Raw genomic sequence first — 20,541 nt, 5'->3', positions numbered from 1 at the left:
AGCAGAGACCCTTTGTTTATCCCACATCACACACCAATGGCTCCATCAGTGGAACCTGCTGACTTAGGGGGAGGGAAATGGGTCTGGGAGAGAGGGCGGTTGAGGGGCAGGTCTATGGCATGCATCTGGCCCTAGAATACACTGGTTTTTATCCATGTAAAGTTGCCTAGCTGCACTATGCAGATTCCTCCTTAGGTGCACCCCCCACACACACACCTCCTGGCCTACCTGGAGGAGTTGTTAACAGATATAAAGGACCCGTTCATATATGAAACTTAACTCTCTTCAGAGAGAACCTTGTAATTAACCCAAACAAAAAACAACTTGGGCATTGCTATATTTCTACCATCTTAGTAACCTCTGATTGATTCTTGACCACCTCTCCTTGAAAGACATTAAAAGCCCTTTTAACACCAGTTACAATTATTATGTGCAAAGCCCTACTCTGACCCCTTCCTTTAAACTCTTACTACTGCCTCCATGTCACAGGTCAGGTGCTTAAGGCACAGGAGGGGAATGGCTTGTCCAAGGCCACTCAGCTGGGTGGTAAGGTACAGATTCAAGTCCAGGAGATTTGTCCTATCCTGTCCACTCTCCTGTGAGAGTTTGGAACCCTGCAGCTCTATGTAGGTTGTGCAGGGCAGCCCCCCTCCAGGACAGTCTGGTATATGCCCCACTTATCATGGCCTCAGAAGTTTCTCCTCTCACTTGGCCCCAATCCCCCTACCTGTTCACTGTAGCCTGGGGATGGCACCACAGAACCAACGAGCTGGGTTGCCCTATACCAACCCCCTACTACATCCCCTTAAACCTGAGAAGTAGTGCTGAGCAGTCCTACTGGAAAGGGAGGACGGACAACAGTGAGGCCACGCCAAAGGCTGAAGGCATTAGCTTCACAGGGATACTCCATAACTTGCCTTCTGCCGTGGTTGATCCGGGGATGTGACAACTACTGTGTTGCAGATGGTGAGTGCAATGAAGAAGTCAAACACGTCAGATAGCTCTGGTGACAGGTGGGCCAGAGGGTGTTCCTGGTGCCTTGCGATGGCCAGGCACCTGTCACATTCACTCACCTTCTCAAACAGCTTTGGATCGGGTGTAATGTCTTTCTCCTAGAAGAGGACAGAGACTGAGGGGTGAGTATAACCCAGTGACTTGCCAAGCGTAATGGTGCTTGACTATTTAAAGATTTTATTTATTTACTCATGAGAGATACAGAGAGAGAGGCAGAGACATAGGCAGAGGGAGAAGCAGGATCCCAGGACCCTGGAACCATGCCCTGAGTCAAAGGCAGACTCAACCATTAAGCCACCCAGGTACCCTGGTGCTTGACTATTTAAGGCACCTTGATTTTATTATAAGCAGTAAAGACATCTTCATGTGGCTCATATACATAGGCTATTTTATAATGATGAATTATGTATCATTGGTAAAAGAATATATGACTTACCTATGAAATAAAATTCATGTAATCATTCCTTTTAATGCACATGTTCTCATTATAAAATAATACAGGTAAGAATATATATTATAATAACATATCTAACTCAGAAAGATTTGAAAAAGGCAGAGAAAGGAAAATTTCACAAATCTGTATATCACCTGACGGTAATACATACTTTTTTGAAATACATGCTTCTGTGTTGCCTTGCAAACTGTTTTCTATACATTTACATCTTACATCATCAAATATTTTATACATTTCCTTTTGATATAAACTCAGAAGTGAGATTGCTAGATCAGACAGAAATTCTATTTAAGTTTTCGCGAACCTCCATACTTATTTTCCCCAGCAGCAGCATCAGTTTGCATTCCCACCAGCAGTGTCTGAGGGTTCTCGTTTTCCCACATCCTCACCAACACTTCTTCTTCTTTTTTTTTTTTTTTTTTTCTCACCAACACTTCTTATCTCTTGGCTGTTTGATGACAGCCATTCAACAGGTGTGAAGTGATATCTCATTATAGTTTTGATTTACATCCCCACCTTAAATTTATACAATGTTATATGTCAACTATTTCTCAATAAAAAGAATGTATACATGAATTGGCAGTGTCTGTTTTCCCTAAAACACTATATACGGTGGACCCTTGATCAATGCAGGGGTTGGGGCACAGGAGAAAAGTCTATGTATAACTTTCGACACTCCTAAAATAAGCCTACTACTGACTGAAAGCCTTACTGATAACATAAACAGTTGACTAATAATATATTTTGCTTGTTATGTGCATTATGTACCGTATTCTTAAATTATGTAAGCTAGAGAAAAGAAAATATTATTATGAAGGGGTGCCTAGGTGGCTGAATTAAGTGTCTGTCTCTGGGTCAGATCATGATGTCAGGGTCCTGGGATCAAGTCCCCCACTGGGTTCCCTGCTCAGTGGAGAGTCTGCTTCTCCCTGTCAGCCCCACCCCCATGCTCTCTCTTTGACTTTGTCCCTCTCTCTCTCACTTTCTCTCAGAATAAATAAAATCTTTTAAAAAACTAAAAAAAAATATTATTATGAAAATCATAAGGAAAATGCAATACAGTACTTTATACTATACTGTATTTATTTTAAAAATTATGTGTGTAAGTGGCCCTGCGCAGTTCAAATCTGTGTTGTTCAACAGTCATGTGCACTTTGAACTTTCCAGCCTTTTTAGGATCATTTGAAAATACAACTTTTAACAATTTCAAAATAGGCATGCTATGATTCATTTGGCCGTTCTTTGATCACTGAATACATTTTTTTCTACTAGTAAACTTCTATGCACAGAAATCTTTGATTGAATCACTAAATTCCTAGGTCAGAAAGTTTGAATATTTCAAATACTCTTGGACTCATATTGTTAAATCAATGTCAGAAAAGCTTAGTCCAACACAGTTTCCCTCCTATCAAGTGTGAGAGGCCTCCTTCCCAAATGCTTTTATAAAAACCCACCAGTCATGACCATAAGGTAATATTAGGTAGCCTCTATATGGGTTTCAAAGGACATAAGAGAATGAGGCCACCACAGAGTGATCAAAATGGATTCTCTCTCTCTGCTCTTAAATCATTTTAGAAGCGAAAGGATTTTTTAGAGATGGTCATTCACTCACTTCTGGAAATTTCCCTGACTGATCAGAATGGTCCATAAATGTTTGGGCAGCAGCCAAGGCAAGGAAGAAAGAAATTATTGGATTTAGGCTCATCTAATGAAAACTTTTTTTTTTCCACTTGGCTTTGCTTTTTCACAGTTGTCATCTTGCTCTGAAGCTTTATTTATTTCACTTGGCAGGACAAACTTCCTCTCCGTCATCCACCTGGGTAGTTCACTGGCAATCCCCCATTCTTAGAGGCCATGTCAAAGGGGCCATGTCAGTGTTTTAGAAAAGATACAGCACTGTGGGGAGAAGGTGTTGGCCACAAAAGTTCTGTTAACTGAGGAGAGCTAACCCCCCAACCACAGCTCATTTCTATTGTTACATTCGGATACTTTTGATGAATGGAGCTAAGTGACAGGGCAAGGAAAGGTGGTGCTACCCCAGCATGGGGCAGCTGCTGTCCTCTGAGTGGGACTCACCATAGGGCTGCTGAAGGCCGTGTGCTTGGACAGCATGCTGGCCCACTTGGCCTCAGCCCGGCTGCCTGTGCGCCGATGTGACTTGGTGCTCTGGCTCCTGTGCATGATACGAACACTCTGGTGGCTCCCAATGCTGCCACGCTGAGGCAGTGAGCCTCCTTTGGACACTGCCTCTTCCTCCTCTGAGTCTGCCTCCTGGTACCTGGCCAGACGCTGGGCTGTGGGCAGAGGGACATGGGGTGACATGTCACAGGGAGGCTAGGAAAATGGAAGCTGACTCAGAGCACTTCGCCACTGTAGCTTTTTTAAAGGCAAGGCCACTTTATTGAGAATTTCCACTGAGAGATGGATGCTGTTCTCAGTTATCTGTACCTACAGTCAATCTGATGAGGTTGACATTCTCAACAACACTGCACAGATGAGCAGACTGACTCACAGAAAACTTAAAGAACTTGCTAAGTGCATAGGACTCAAGAGGGTGGAGATGACATCCAGGTCAATGTGATGCCCAAGCTCAGGTCCAGTGCATTTTGGCACAGTGGCCATCCCATTCCATAAACAAGTAAGGAGTGGACAGATATAGATTCATATTTGGCCTCTCTCTTCAGGTGACTCGAGGAGTGATGAATGGGGTCTGGGCAGCAGATAGCAGGGAGATGAAGGCAGGGACACAGTGAAGGCCTAGTCCCCAGAGTAGCTAGGCTCCAGGCTTTGTGCTTTATCCTGGGGTCATGGGGCCACTTGGCTCTGTGGGGCTGTCAGGACAGATCACATATTAAACATCTGCCCTGTAATCACACAAAAGTACTGGTTCTCAGGATGTGCTGATGGTGCTTTTCCATGGAGGATCCTTGTTCAGGGCCAGGCAGGGGGTGGGGATCATCTGCATTCACCCTATACGGATGAAGCTCTATGCATCAGGGAGGCTAACAGTCCTTGTGGTTGCACAGGGTGGATAAATGCCACCAGGATACAGAGTCAGCAGGCAAAGCTACCACTAAAGACTACTTTGACTGTATTCTATGCTTGAACCCTCAAGGGGGCACAGTCCAGCAAAAGTCCTTGTGGCCAAGTGGCCATTCAGTGAATCACATGAAGTACATCTGCACTATTTCTTGCTAATGGATGTCTCCAAACACATCTGTCTGGCTTTGCCCAGTTAGTTCAGCTGGTTTCATCATAGACAAGCAAGGAGACTATTCATGAGGATTATTCATTCAAAACAAGCAATTACTAAGAACTTCAAGGGCAAGTTCAGTGCTGGGTGTGAGCACAAGGTATCTCAACACAAGGTGGCCTGCATGAGGGGGTAAGAAGGGCTCTCCAATCTGGGCATGCCTGTGGCGTTGGTCTGTCCTGAGAGCCAGGCCTTATATTCAGTATCTTTCATCAGTAAGACTTTTCTTTTGGGATGAGAAAAACAGAGATAAGGCAAGGAAAGTCACCCATGGTCATAAGGCCAAATAATTGCCAATACCAGGATTCAACTCAGGGGGTGCCTCACCCTAGAAGTAAATCTTCTGCCCATTCCACCCACTCCTGGCTGATATAAGTCCCAGCTTGGTGGTGAATGGAAAGCAAAGAAGAACAAAGCCCAGACACAGTGCTGTCAAACTTCTGGGCTTGTGCGTTTAGAGCTTGGTGTCAACCTCTCCAAGGATACACCTGTCTGTCCCACCCTCCTGAAGCAGTAGTCAAATGTTAGCCTAAAAGTAGCAATCTTTCAGAGCACTGCTGATGTGTATATGGTCTACAATGATGTAGCAGCTTCTGACCAGCAATAAACTGAGTGGATAAGTTCCTATGTCTTCTGTTTAATATGATTACTTTCATTTTACACAAAGGGCCTTAGTGGATATCCTAAAGCTTGGTTTTATGAAACTTGCAAAAATCCCATGCTTCTAAAAGATCTATCCCACTATACCCCCCTAAATAAAAGCTTCCTAATGATGCCCATGTACTGACTCCTGTTCTATATTTGCTTCTATTCCTGTGACAAGACTCCTTTCATGTTCTCAGATGCTGTTACAAGAAGGAGAGGAAGTCCTGGCTGGTGTGCCTCTCAAAGGTACCATGGCTCCACAAATCCTATTGTGCCACCAGGACACTTACCACGGTGCCCTCTTTTGGCTCAGGAGGGTAGATAGTTCTCACCATACCCTCCACTTATGAAGTGGATAGCTCCCCTATGGGTTCAGGGAGGACAGAGGCAGCAAAGGATAAGGAAAGGAGAGGTGGGAGGAATGACCACCTACAAAATTCAAAAGGGAGTGACATTTCTTTTCTGCTTCCATGAACACTTTCTAAGGGAAAGAATGCATCATGAATTGTCCAATGCCCTTCTGAGAAATTTCAGCTGTAAGAAGACTGATGGGTAACAAAAAAATATCTCATCATTTCTTGGTGTGGCAGAGACTGGGTGCTTCAAAAGCGAGTTCCTCAAGAATATCCTTCCTGCTTCTATTGTCTGGCAGAAAATGACTATTTAAGCAGATGCCCACCACACAAGACACTGCAGTGAATAGGGCGTTGTCAGCAACAGGGAATTCTATAAATGCCACCCAGCTTCAGTTTCCTGAATTGCTCTGACAGCCCATGTTTTATTCTCTCTCAAAAATCAGCAATCCCTGAAGCTGGTGTGTCTGTGTGCACACATGCGCATGCACACAGGCACATGTGAATGCAGCTTTGACATAGCAGCTCTGTCCAGCCCAGACTGGGAGTCCCTACCCTCAGACTCACCATTTGCATCATGGGAATATTCTATGCCAGACACAGTGCATCTTCGGAAAACCATCTTATTTTCAGTTAAAGTGCCAGTTTTATCTGAGAAGATATACTGTATCTGTCCTAAGTCTTCCGTGATGTTCAGAGCTCGACACTGCAGCTGTGAGTCTGTTTCTTCGTCATACAACTCTATGTCCTGATTAATGAAGTACACCTGGCATACTTTAACAATTTCAATGGAAACATATAAGGAAATTGGAATCAAAACCTAGAAGACATAAGGCATATAGAAGAACAATGATGAGAACTAGGGAGCTGTAGAAATAGTCCAAACTATTCAAATGACTACAACCACAAATAAGTAGGGACTATATACTGTACCTTTAAGAGCTTAAAAGGTTGGTTTAGAGTCAGTATTGGAAAAGTATTAGGATATTGGCAAAGAGTTTAAAATAGGACAGCCTATGGTGTCACTGCAGAGCAGAAATCCACTATCGTGTCTGGAAGAATGGTAACCATGGCTTGGATAGAAGCAAGCATTTTCGTATTACTAAGTTGTGCTTGAGAGAAGCTAGGAAAGGAAAGAGGAGAAAGAAAGAGAAAAAAAACACATGGCACAGAGTCAGAGTCCTCATAAGCAAAGTCACCTCGCACCACAGCTGCACTCAGCCCCAAGGCTCTCCCAGGGCTCCCGGCAACAAGAGATGCCCATTCTGTGGACACAACCCCACAGTTCAGGAGAGACAGTCTTTCCAGAGACTGTTTGTGTTGCAGGACAATTTTTGTGATCTTGTACAATACATAGCAAAGGGAAGAAGGCTCTGACAAGAATATTCACAGACATTGACAATATAAGATAATCTTCATAAAGTTAATGTTTAAATCTTTTTTGAATAATGGTATTGAACTGATATTCATGGGCTCAGAATATCATATCCAGACAGACTAACTGGGTTCTCCCGGTAACTTTATGTTGGTGCACACCTACTACCCCTACTGTAGTGCTACTACTACTACTACAAAGCTAGAACGAAATGTACATTCATAAAAAAGACTAATTTTGAAAGCTCCTGTCGTATGAAATAGATGTGATAAAAGACAGCAGAGTTCCCCTCATAGGCAAAGACTAAGCAGACGTCCTCTGTTTACACTTTGTTCCTAGGATGACAATCATTGCCCCTTCTCTACTCTCAAACAAGCCCTTTGGGCATAGATTCAGTTAGTGATGGGGGACTGTACATGAGGTATCGTGAACTAACGATACTAATGGTAATACTAATAAAAATAATAAAAACCAATGCTGCAAAATGCAGTGTGATATCCTGAATTGAACCTTGGAACAAGTGGAAAGACTAGTAAAAAAACAAATGACATCTAGAATTTAGTTCATTGCAAAGTACTAAAGTTGGCTTCTTGGTTTTGACAACGCACCACAGTAATGTAATATGTTCACATTAGGGGACTCTGGGTATGAGACACATGGGAAGTCTCCATACTATCTTTTGCAACTTATTTGTAAATCTTAAAATTATATCAAAATATAGTGTTTTTTTTTAAAGAAGGAACTGAATGGAAAAATATAACAAACACAATAATCCAAAAACCAACCCCGCAAGCCCTAAGAATCTTAGGGACAGCAAAGGAGAATGTTAACTTGAAAAGTACCCAAAAAAGACCCTACAGATAAGTTAGGTGGAAAAGTAAGAAGCAGCACACTAGGCAGGTACACCTGTGGTCCTCCCAGATGCAAAATTTATAGGACATTCTTAGCAGAGTATGATGACTTTAAGTTCTTACCAGAAGAGTAAAGCAATTAATTGTATGGTACTTAGTACTGTTACCTGCAGAATTATTATCATTGTCAAAAATGAGTAAACTGCTGCTGTGACCGGGGATAAAGAGCTGCCGTCAGACTCAGGGACATCAAATAATGATTTTTTCTCCTGATACCGCTGTACCCACAGTCCATGTCCTACAGCAACATTCAAAAAGATATACCATTCATCCAATGAAAAAATAAGACACTGCTTGTGCAAATAAAAGCAAAACTATGACTATGAACACAGGCACTTCGTGCCTCATTAGCTTGCCTTGCCACATAAGAAAGCAAAAGCACATGGCACATACTATTGGCACCCACAATCCGACTGCTGGAAGGTACTGGTTCTTGGACTCTTCCTCACATTGGGCATTTCCCATTGTTGGCACTGAAAAGCACACTGGTCATGAGGCAGAAATTGGGTATGTGCTGGCAGCTACTGACAGGAAATCCCCAAAAAGTAATCTCCCAGTGTGTGCCTCACAAAATACCAGTTTCATCAGTCAGCCCCAGATACTGCCCATTATCAACCCTTGCTATAGACTAAATCGCACCTATCAGGGACTCTCAGAAGCCAAGCACATTATTTCATCAACTAAGTCCCACAACTATCTGATAACAGAAGCCCTTTTCGTGTTCCATACACCATGTCTTTTAGCACTGAGCTCCGAGACCATATCACACCCATCTGCACTGCTTCACAATGGTAGCTGTGCAGGAGATGTGGTGAAGACCATTTACCTGGAGGCTGAACACAGTTCCCTGCAAGGCATTCCAGGGCAGCATGCCAGGTCTGGAGGCCATCAAAGTCTGAGAGCCCAGAGCTCATGTGCAATCTAAGTGCTAGCACCTTCTTAGGACCCAAACACTTTTTTTTTTCCCTTTTCTCTTAGAGTTCTCATTAGTAGCATTTGTGCTTCTCCTGCTATATTATTCTCAGTTTATCACCATGTTACTAATACTTCTGCTGGAATCATCATTACTGGTGTGATTAAAACATTCTTTCATTCAAGAAGTTGCAAATTTGAAAAATAACAGTACTTTGTCAAGCTCATTCATCTAGGCATCTCCAATATGGTCTGTGCTGATGCAAGCAGCTCTTGAGTCTAAGTGGATGACAAATGTGTTTTTTAACTTTAGAGTGCTGGTCAAAATGAATCGTCAGCAGCCCACTGGGCTCACCTGGAGGATTCCAATAGTGCCCCCTTATTCATGACCCATGAAGGAGACTTACCGACCGCGGAAAACAGAGACATACAAATGAGGAGGAGGACACACCAGAGCACGTCACAGTTCATCTGCCTCTCAAGCTGGCTGCGCTTGTAGCGGGGCCCACTGTTATTCAGCAGGGCCTTCGTTTCATGTCCTGGAAGGGGAGCATGAGGGGCGCAGTAAATCGATGCCCAACAGTGAATTGACAGAGCACCCTGACACAGGGACTGAAGAACAGTGCTGCCATCCAATCATACTTACAGGATATGCTCAGTCAAAAAGACAGGGTATGAACTTAACCCTAACTATGTAAGAATCATGGAAAAAACAATGGAAAGAAATAAGCTAAGATGCTAAGAGAGAACACTTTTGGTTGAGATACTGTTAGAAATTTTGCTTTCTTCTGTTTTTGTAGTTTTCTAAATTTTTACAATGGCTATGTGCTTTTATAATCAGAAAAAAAAAAAAAGAAAAAAAAGAACAAGAAGCAACATTCAAGAGCACACAGCACAGGTGGCAAGCCAGCTGTGTTACAGACCGTATGTGCCATAGCCATGCCTACCTGCATAGATGACGATGCCAACAACAGCTTCTGTGTTTCTGATGGTACATCCTCGCAGCAGCAGGTTTTCCTTATACAGCCCGGCCTTTTTCCCATTGTCGTGTATGCTATCAAAGGAAAAAGTGGCATGCGTTATGTGGATGCTTAGTGCACCTTGGGTCTTAAGGAGGCCTTCTTCCTCAAGGTCTGGACACTAGGAAGGGGAACGGGGAACCCTAGCAGTGGGCTGCTTGTCTCCGTGGGTCTCTGCGATAGCTGAGAGGGAGCTGGTGCTCACTAGTAACTGGGCTTCTAGAAGTATCTCAACAAACTGATGTTTGTTTATTTTGTCCAAGGGCTTTGCGAAATAGTAAGATAGATATGTCTGTGCCCTGGGTTCCTGACAGAGGGCTCCTAAAACCCTTCTAAGTGTGGTTGCTAGGAGGATCTTTCATTCTAGTACTTAATCTTTGACCCCAGTTCCCAGCATAGGACTCCTAAAACTCTTGTAATTTCCTAAGTGATAAAAGCACTAGAAGCATCTTTTGTTCTAATGTTTGGCCTCTGAACCCAGTTTTTCCTGACACAGGATACTAAATCCTTTTTAATTTCCTGGGTGATAGTAGTGTCTTTTGTTCTAATGAAGCCACTCTAGGTGGGCTCCTGGGTGGGGACTGTCACCAGAAAGACCAAGCCATGACTAGAAACTTAGTTTTCAGCCTTCACCTTCCATTCTCTAGCGTAGAGAGGGACTGGAAATTAAGTTCATAATTGATCATGCCTATGTGATGAAGCTTCCATACAATCCCAATAGAATGGGGTTCAAAGAACTTCTGGGTTGGTGAACATGGAGGTGCTGGAAGAGTAGTATGTTCAGAGAGGGCACAGAAACTCTGCACCCCTTCCCATATATCTTGCTCTATGCATCTCTTCCATTTCTGTATGTTTACCTGTATTCTTTATCATATCATTTTATAATAAACTGGTAAACAGCAAGCAAATTGTTTCCTGAGTTCTATGAGATGCTCTAGCAAATTAATTGAAACTGAAAAGGGAATTGTGGGAACCTTTGATTTATAGCTGATCACTTAGAAGGACAGGTGACAATCTGGACTTGTAGTTGGCATTTTAAATGAGGAAGTCTTGTGGGATTGAGCTTTAACCTCTGGGGTCTGATGCTGTCTCCAACTAGTGTCAGAATTGAGTTAAATTAGAGGACACCTAGCTGGTGTCACAGAATTGCTTGACCGTGTAGGAAAAACCCACATGTCAGAATTGGTGTCAGCATTACAGGCTTGTTTTTATCACAAGGACAGACCACAGCTAGAAAGGACAGACCTGGGAACTGTGAGACTCAGAATTTGGCCAGGGAAGGTTGCTAGGTGGTCTCATGCCCATTTCCTGCTCATCATAGAGAACACTGCTCCTCATCAGTACCTTGTGTTGTCACAAATACACAGATCTTTCTTTAAGTTTTTATTTAAATTACAGTTAACATACAGTGTAATATTACTTTCAAGTCTATGATATACTGACTCAGCACTTCCATATAACACCCTCTGCTCATCATAAGTGCACTCTTAATCCCCAGCACCTATTTAACTCATTCCCTCTCCCCTCCCCCACCCCAACCTCCCCTCTGGTAACCATCAGTTTGTTCCTATAGTTAAGAGTCTGTTTCTCGGTTTGTCTCTTTTTTTTCCCTATGCTCATTTGTTTTGTTTCTTAAATCCCATACATAAGTCAAATCATATGGTATTTGTCTTTCTCTGACTTATTTCACTTACCATAATATCTTCTAGTTCCATCCATATCATTGCAAATGGCAAGATTTTATTATTTTTATGGTTGAGTAAATATTCCATTATATATACATATACACATATGTATATATGTGTATGTTTGTGTATATATCTGTATCTATCTATCCCACATCTTTATCCATTCATCAGTCAATGGGGGCTTGGGCTGTTCCTACAGTTTGGCTGTTGTAGATAATGCTGCTATCCCTTTGAATTAGTTTTTTTTTTTTTTTTAATTTTTTTTTTATTTATTTATGATAGGCACACAGTGAGAGAGAGAGGCAGAGACACAGGCAGAGGGAGAAGCAGGCTCCATGCACCGGGAGCCCGACGTGGGATTCGATCCCGGGTCTCCAGGATCGCGCCCTGGGCCAAAGGCAGGCGCCAAACCGCTGCGCCACCCAGGGATCCCTGAATTAGTATTTTTTACATTTTTTGAATAAATACCTAGTAGTACAATTGCTGAGTCATAGGGTAGCTCTATTTTTAATGTATTGAGGAACCTCCCTACTGTTCTCCAGAGTGACTGCACAAGTTTACATTCCCACCAACAGTGCAAGAGGGTTTCCCTTTCTCCACAACCTCACCAACACCTGTTGTTTCTTGTGTTGTTAATTTTAACTATTTCGACAGGTATGAGGTAGTATATAATCATGGTTTGGTTTGTATCTCCCTGATAATGTATGATGTTGAGCATCTTTTCATGTGTCTGCTAGTCATCTGGGTATCTTCTTTGGATTAAGTGTCTATTCATATATTCTGCCCATTTGGTAGCTAGGTTGGTTTTCTGGGTGTTAACTTTGATACGTTCTTTACAGATTTTGGTTATAGCCCTTTATGTGATATATTATTTGCAATTATTTTCTCCCTCCCATTCTGCAGGCTGCCTTTTGGTTTTGTTGACTGTTTCCTTTATTGTGCAAAAGTTTTTATCTTGATGAAGTCCCAATAGTTCATTTTTGCTTTTGTTTCCCTTGTCTCTGACAACGTGTTTAATAAGAAGTTGCTATGGTTGAGGTCAAAGAGGTTTCTGCCTGTGTTCTCCTCTAGGGTTTTGATGGTTTCTTGTCTCACATTCAGGGCTTTCAACCATTTTGAATTTATTTTTGTGTATGGTGTAAAGAATGTGGCCCCATTTCATTTATCTGAATGTGGCTGTACAATTTTCCTAACACTATTTATTAAAGAGACTTCTTTCTGCTGGATATTCTTTCCTCCTTTGTCAAAGATTAGTTGACCACAGAGTTCAGGGTCCATTTCTGGGTTTTCTAATTCTGTTCCCTGATCTATGTGTCTGTTTTTGTGCCAGTACCATACTGTCTTGTTGGTTACAGCTTTGCAATACACCTTGAAATCCGGAATTGTAATGCTTCCAGCTTTGTTTTTCTTTTTCAGGATTGCTTTGCCTATTCAGGGTCTTTTATGGTTCCATGCAAATTTTAGGATCTTTTAAAAAAGATTTTATTTACTTGAGAGAGAGAAAGAGAGAGAGAGAGAAGTGCATTTTTTTCACGTGTCTGTTGGCCATTTGTATGTTTTCTTTGGAGAAATGTCTGTTTATGTTTTCTGCTCATTTCTTGACTGGATTTTTGTTTTTTTGGTGTTGAGTTGGTAAGTTCCCTATAGATTGTGGATACTAACACTATCAGATATGTCATTCACAAATATCTTCTTCTATCCCACAGGCTGCCTTTTAGTTTTGTTGATTGTTTCCTTTGCTGTGAAGCTTTTTATCTTGACAAAGTCCTAATAGTTCATTTTTAGTTTTGTTTCCCTTGCACTAGGAGATGTATTTAGTAAGAAGTTTCTACAGCGGATGCCAAAAAGGTTACCGCCTGTGTTCCCCTCTAGGATTTTAATGGTTTCCTATCTTACATTTAGGTCTTTCATCCATTTTGAATTTATTTTTGTGTATGGTGTAAGAAAGTTATCCAGTTTCAATCTTTTGCATGTTACTGTCCAATTTTCCCAATACTATTTTTTTGAGAAAATTGTCTTTTTTTTTTTCCATTGGATATTCTTCCCTTCTGTGTCAAAGATTAATTGACTATATAGTTGTGGGTTTGTTTCAGGGTTTTCTATTTTGTTCCATTGACCTATGTGTCTGTTTTTGTGCTAGTACCCTACTGTCTTGATCACTACAGCTCTGTAATATAACTAGTCTAGAATTGTGATGTCTCCAGTTTTACTCTTCTTTTTTCAAGATTGCATTGGCTATTTGGGGTCTTTTGTGTTCCATATAAATTTTAGTACTGTTTGTTCTCGCTCTGTTAAAACTCCTGTTGGTATTCTGATAGGGATTACATTAACTGTGTAATCGCTTTGGGTAATATAGATATTTTGTTAACAACAGATGTTCTTCCAATCAATGAACATGGAATGCTTTTCCATTTCTTTGTGTCCTCTTCAATTTCTTTATCAGTGTTTTATAATTTTCTGAGTACAGATATCTTACCTCTTTGGTTAGGTTTATTCCTAGGTATCTTGTTGTTTTTGATGCAGTTGTTAATGGGATTGTTTTCTTAATTTCTCTTTCTGCTTTTTCATTATTGGTGTATAGAAATGCAACAGATTTAGAAAAGGGGATGGTATTGGTTTCAGCAACATTTTCTACATCTCTCTTACAAAAAGTCACTATGTTATTAGAAATATTAATGTATTACATTTGAAATGTGGTAAATTCCATTTTAGAAACTGGGTTTCCTTGCTGTTTTGAGCCAGAGGGATAGTCCATGTTTAAGCCACTGGTTTTCAAACTTGTCCTTTTGATCCACTAAAGATGGCCTTATCATCATCCATGCTGACCAGAATCACCCCACGCTAGGATCACATTGGGACAGATTTGGTCCTGGAGCCTGATGAACACCAAGGGGAGGCTTGGGAGGTTTCCAAAACTAGAGCAGGGGCCCAGCCTAAGCTACATCGGGCAGTGCCTCCAAAGCTGACTTCAGAAAAGCCAGCTTCCCACATCATCAGTAGACAGCCTCCTCACCCCTCCCCCACACACATAACCCAAACTCCTCTGTGGTTCTTAAAGCTCACCAAGGACACCTGCAGGCATTTTCCCTCACACCAACTCCTAACACAGTGTCACTGACATGGAGAGTAGATATGGTCTGGGGAGTATAAGATCAGAGGACGCACACAAGGTTTCTGGGGAAACAATATTTCCTGCCACATCTGGACCCTGGTAACTGGCATAAGGGGTAGGGCTACCATTCAATCTCAGACACAACCCATGTTATTTACAACCAGGGAAATGAATATATTTTTCTGGTGAAGAAGAGAGGCTAAATCATAAAGACAAAACCAAAATGCAGGCTAGGGAGATGCACTTTCCACAAGCCTGTTATTTAAACGATACAGCATTAATTATTCTGCAGAAAGCATGCAAAGGAACATGGGGGCAGGGGGTTCAAACAACACTGTGTAAATGCCCCCCTTTGGAAATTCCAGAACAGGTTTTGCTTTAGAAAAGATTTATTTTTGGCTAATGCATCAAGACACCAGCATGCATAAGATGGTACACACAAAACACCATTCCCACGTCTGGAAGGAGAGGATGCCTATGGCCACAGTTTTCTTGGTAATAGCTGGACATAGAAACTATTTCTGAGGGATAATAGTAAAAAAAAAAAAAAAAAAAAAAAAAACAGTTTCAATCAAAGTTCCAGTCATGCTCATTCAGAATAAAAGGTGAACTCTATAGAAACAAGAAAAATAGTTTGTATTAAGCTTTCGTTGACATAACACACACTTTTTGAGTGATACTGTGCTTTCTAATTACACTAAGCCAGACCAGAACTGGTTACCAGCAGGTGCATAGATCTATCAGGACTACTACCACAAGGACAGTCAGCACATGGATATGAATGGCCTTTCTTGAGTGAATGACCCCTGTGTTAGGAGGTGGAGCAAGGCAGGCCAAGCTCTAGCAGGGTAGCTGAAGAACAAGGGGAAAGCTGAAGAACAAGGGGAAAGCTGAAGTCCTTGGACTTGGCAGAATAGGCCCAGGGCCAAGCAGGTATGAGGCCTGATTCTAGGAAGATGTTCCCCACCTAGTTGTTCCCAACACCTACTTCTTTGTTATGGGCTGACATGTGCTCTCTGCCCTGGTATTCATTTGTTGAAGTCCTAATCCCCTCAAAAGTGACATTTATACAGAGTCTTTAAAAAGGTAATTAAGTCAAAATGAGGTCATATGGACGGGCTATAACTCCATGATTGGTATCCATATAAAGAAAAATTGGGACACAGAGATAGACAAGCAGAGAGGTTAAGACCATGTGAAGACACAGGGAGAGGATGGTCATCTGCACATCAATGAGAAAGACCTCAGGAGAAACCAGTCCTGCTGACACTCAAACTTCAAGCCTCCAGAAATGTGAGATAATAAACTTCTATTGTGTAAGTGACAGAGGTAGGGAGAAAGAAATAATAGACAATTACTTCCATGGCTGAACCCTGGGCAGAATTTCCCTTTTTTTTAAGATTTCATTTATTTGACAGAGAGAGAAAGAGCACAAAAGCAGGGGGAGTGGCAGGCAGAGAGAGAGAGGGAGAAGAAGCAGGCTTCCCATGGAGCAAGGAGCCCCATGCGGGGCTCGATCCCAGGACCCTGAGATCCTGACCTGAGCTGAAGGCAGACGCTTAACTGACTGAGCCACCCAGTCACCCCAGAATTTCCTTTGAGATAGTAGGTTTCTCTAATGTACATGCAGAAATAATCCAATTGTGTGTTTTGTGCCAATGATGGACTTTCTTGAGATGTAAGTATGTCCACTAAAGGGGTCAAGGTAAAATAAACATTTCCCAGTTTTAATGAGTCCAGGTGGTATAGCTATAGTACATCTTAATGCCTGGTCATTGGTAGTGAGTACATCGTGGACATAAGCTCACACAAAGCTCTATCCAGACACTGGGCTGGAGGGGTGAGGAGCAATGAAGGCTTTCCTGTACCAGGTCCTAATGCTATTATCTATTACAGGATGACAGTGGTGATGGAGTGTATCATTTGCAGGGCTATCCCAACAAACACACCCAGGAAGGCAATGACAGGTTCTCAGCCCTATGTGGTCACATAAGGCTCCCACCAGCATGTGGGGAGGGAGCTCAGGACTTAGTCTGTGGAAGACTCTGGGATTAGAAATGGAACGTGGGGTTTTAATTTGAAATGGAATTTTAAACCAGACTAAACCAACCAGGCTCTCTGCTTTATTTCTAAAGGTAAATGAAAATGTTTGATTGATTGGTGGCTTCAAAGATCACACACTCTATGCCACGAAGTTGGCTAACCACAGCTGAGCAGGGTGCCCTGAGTTGCTGGGACAGTAGACCACCCCTCTCCATTCACAGGGGCCTCTTGGGGCCTTAGGTTAGGAAGAGGGCACCGGCAGGGGTGGAGAACAGTCAGGATTTCATTAGTGCTTAACTTTGGGATTGTGTTATACATCGGTGAGCACTAAGGTGCACTTCAATAATGGAGCTCCTGACACTTTGTTTATTTTAGCAGCTTGAGGATACATTTCACATACCAAAAAATCTACCCATTTAAAGTGTATGGATGAGCATTTTATTGTTGTTGTCTTTTTTTTTTTTTGTATATTCACAGAGTTGCGCAGCTGTCACTATCAGCTAGTTTTAGAATATTTTCATCACCCCCAAAAGAAACCTCATGCCCAATGGCAGTCACTCCCCATCCCCCTCCCACTCCCAAACCCTGGCAATCACTAATGTACTTTCAGTCTTGAAAGACATTCCTATTTAAGTCATTTAATCCTACATACCATGGCTAACACCGCTCTTACATGATGTGTTCTAATTCACCTCATGCTCCACCCATATTCTTTCCCTCTATTCTCATGTCAGCCACTATATCTCCAGCATTCGGAGGAAGCCACATTGAGAAATGCCAGAATAACCTGCCCAGCGAGTGGACAAAGCTGGAATTCAGATTTCTTCTTTCTATAAACCTAAGCTGAGGTCTAAATGCAAGTGGCTAAAGTTTTGAGTTCAGATTGGCTGTACCAAATAGCAATGAAACCTACTGGTACAATGGTGGCTGGGCTTGGCCTGGGCTCCTTGGCTGGCGTGAGGCTACAGGACAGTAGCGGAGACAAGGCTGAAGGGAGGCCACCCTCCGCAGGTGATGAAATCCAGCAAGCCAGCAAACCAGAGAACTGGCTGCTCATCTACTGCTCCCTGTGTCTACACTGCAGGGCTACCACCCAAGTTAGCCCCACCCATGAGCATAATAAGGACCAGTATGGGAACTGGGGACTCCCTTCTCTCTGCCCCAAACAGGACTCTGGTGTGAAGAGGCCCCTCCCCTAACACTCCACTTACCTGCCCTCCTCTCCCTTCAACTCTTCCTGGAGGAGGGCTCCTCATGCTGGCTTGCACCACAGAGGCACCAGAAGGAGAAACTTCAACACACAGTCACCTGTGCCCCACCTCCAGAGACCTGTCTGAGCTTGCTTGCTGGGAGAGAGGCCCATCCATGTTAGGGAACATTTGCTGGAGGCATCTGTTGGAGAAGCTGAGTAAGCCTGTCAGGCTGTGGGGCACAAGATGCCATTTTCCAAAAAAAAAGTGGCTGGGGTGATGTGGGAAACAAAGGCAGAGGAAATATAGATAAAATCAAATGTCCTCATAACCTGCAGCTCATTTACAAATACTTGAGGCAGGCAGAGTATAAATTCCTCCAGGAAGCTCCCAATTGTCTTAATGTTAATGCCTTGCTAGAGGGAAAAACCATCTTGCTTTGACAATAGCAAGGCCTCAGGTTTCCTGAGTCATCTTTCAGCATACGGAAATCCTTCTGAAATTTCCCTAATCTTTACTTTCCCCAACCCCAAAGTATATAATCAACTGTTCCTCATAATCCAGGGGCTGCAGGGAGCAGCAGCTCTTTCTGCCTATGGGTCCTGTCCCATGCTTTAACAAAACCACCATTTTGCACGGAAGATGTCTCAAGAATTCTTTTTTGGCCATTCACTCTGGACCCCACCAAACCTTACCTATATTAAAAAACTACAGCAGGGGTGCTAAATCAGCTAAGGGATGGGCATGGAGGTGGTGCAGGTACTGGAAGGAAGGAAGGAGCCAGTCAGCACATGGATATGCTACCCTTCATTGATCACTAACTCCTCACACCTGAAAGGGGATGTTACCCTTCATTGACCACTAACTCCTCACACCTGAAAGTTATCATTGCCCACATGGAGATTTCTACCAGCCTGGCTTTTTGTTATCTTCTCTTTTCCTAATAAAAGTACTTCCCCTTTCTTTGAGGCTTTCATCTCTGGAGCTGTTCCTCCTTTTATGCCACATTTCTAGAAAGAGTAGTGAAAAAATAGAAGTCCTTTTCTATCTCCTGCAATCTGGACTCTGCCCCACTTGGTCTATGCTCCAATGGTGTGGCCTTCCCGTTCCTTACATTACCACTGGAGTGTGGCATGCAGATCTTCCAAATGTCCTTGCTATGCCTCCACTATTGTACATTGCCTTTGTAACCACACCCCTATCACACCCAAGGATGCTTGCTTCTAATTGTGGGGTTACGGTCTTTATTCCTTTCCTTTTTTCCCAAGCCTTCCATCCCACGTTCCTGGGCCCCTTCCCTGAATTCATACATGACCTCGAGGCAGAGGGTCCTCAAATCCATATCTTTAGCTCATACTTTAGCACCCTAAAGTCCTGGTTCACTCCATCTGAGGCACTTACCAGCTCCTCAAATTCAGGAAACCTCAAAACTCAATCTTCCTTCCTTCTATGGCTTCTTCTAATACACATACTGTAGACAAATCACCCTCCCCTTTAAACTGGACCTCCCTCCCCTGGACACATTTGTGTTCTCACCTTTACCTCTATCCTGATCCTTTTACCTCCTTGCTCTATGGTATTATCTGTAACAGTAGTATTAACAATAGCAGCAATGACCATAATAGTGGCAAATATTAATTAAGCATGCATTGAAAGCTATCCGTGTATTAAACTGACTAAAACTTTGCACCAAGGGCTCGAGGGGGTAAAGTTAACTAGATTGCCCAAGGTTATCTAGCTAGAAAATGTGGGCTCCTACCAGCCTCAGCACTGAACTGGACTTGTTTAAATCCCAATGACAAAGTAGTTCCTAGAGGGCAGGACTCAGAGCTGCTGTCTTAGGGTTCAGTCTCTTTCAATGTTAACCCAACCCAAGAGCAGGCAACAAAAGTATGAGAAGAGTCATCAGAGCATGGGAGCAGTGCATCTTTTAGGGTCTTTGGAGGAACCCCCACAGAAGAGAAGACAGACCATAAGAGAGGAGTATAGTCTTTGGTGAAGGGTGTTTATTCATTGTCTTTGGTAGAGTCAACCACCCCAAATTACCTCATAAGCAAAAACGTGCATAGAATATTCCCCTTAGAAGATGCCTTTGCCACCCTTCAACATGGTTATTTCAGGGTCTTTGGAAATCCAGCATCTGCTCGCTCCATTTAGCTGATGTGGTCCTGGAGATTCACAGTGGTGCTGAGAATGGTGCCATGTGTGAAGTCTGGGGGACAACGGGGCTGTGGGCCTACAGAAGATGGCCCGGAGGGCTATGGGTCAGGGGAAAATCTATAGTAGCCAGTTACATATGAGTAGTTAAGTATTCTCCTATATTTTATACACTATATTTTAACATTTTTCTTAACAAGTTTTATCCTCTTTTAACTGGTTCCGTTAAGGGGTGATCTAACATTGTCCAAGTTCTGATCTTCAGGCATGGATCAGCGATTTCACTGGGTGACTGGGTCATCTCTTGGCAGCACACACATTTTACTCTTTACTAACACTTTTCATTCACTGATCACCCTGTAGTATGACAGGAAGTTGACTATATATGGGGTACATGCAACAATGCTGGATGTGC

The 20,541-nt window shown here is 42.7% G+C and overlaps 1 protein-coding gene across 1 annotated transcript in view; it reads right to left on the bottom strand.

Annotated features, from left to right (window-relative positions):
- Window positions 1-20,541, bottom strand: part of ATP10A (ATPase phospholipid transporting 10A (putative)) — a gene marked incomplete at its 5' end in the record, with an annotated part of 187,782 nt that overhangs the window by 35,652 nt on the left and 131,589 nt on the right. The window contains 6 exons of the mRNA XM_038533681.1: window positions 918-1,112; window positions 3,545-3,762; window positions 6,287-6,539; window positions 8,113-8,243; window positions 9,325-9,456; window positions 9,865-9,971. Of these exons, the coding sequence (XP_038389609.1) occupies window positions 918-1,112; window positions 3,545-3,762; window positions 6,287-6,539; window positions 8,113-8,243; window positions 9,325-9,456; window positions 9,865-9,971 (1,036 nt within the window). The remainder of the gene's footprint in view (window positions 1-917; window positions 1,113-3,544; window positions 3,763-6,286; window positions 6,540-8,112; window positions 8,244-9,324; window positions 9,457-9,864; window positions 9,972-20,541) is intronic.

This window comes from Canis lupus, chromosome 3, assembly GCF_011100685.1.
Source record: "Canis lupus familiaris isolate Mischka breed German Shepherd chromosome 3, alternate assembly UU_Cfam_GSD_1.0, whole genome shotgun sequence".
Taxonomy (NCBI): Eukaryota; Metazoa; Chordata; class Mammalia; order Carnivora; family Canidae; genus Canis; species Canis lupus.
The sequence above is the reverse complement of the archived record's forward strand: the minus strand, read 5'-3'. Positions and strand labels throughout refer to the sequence as shown.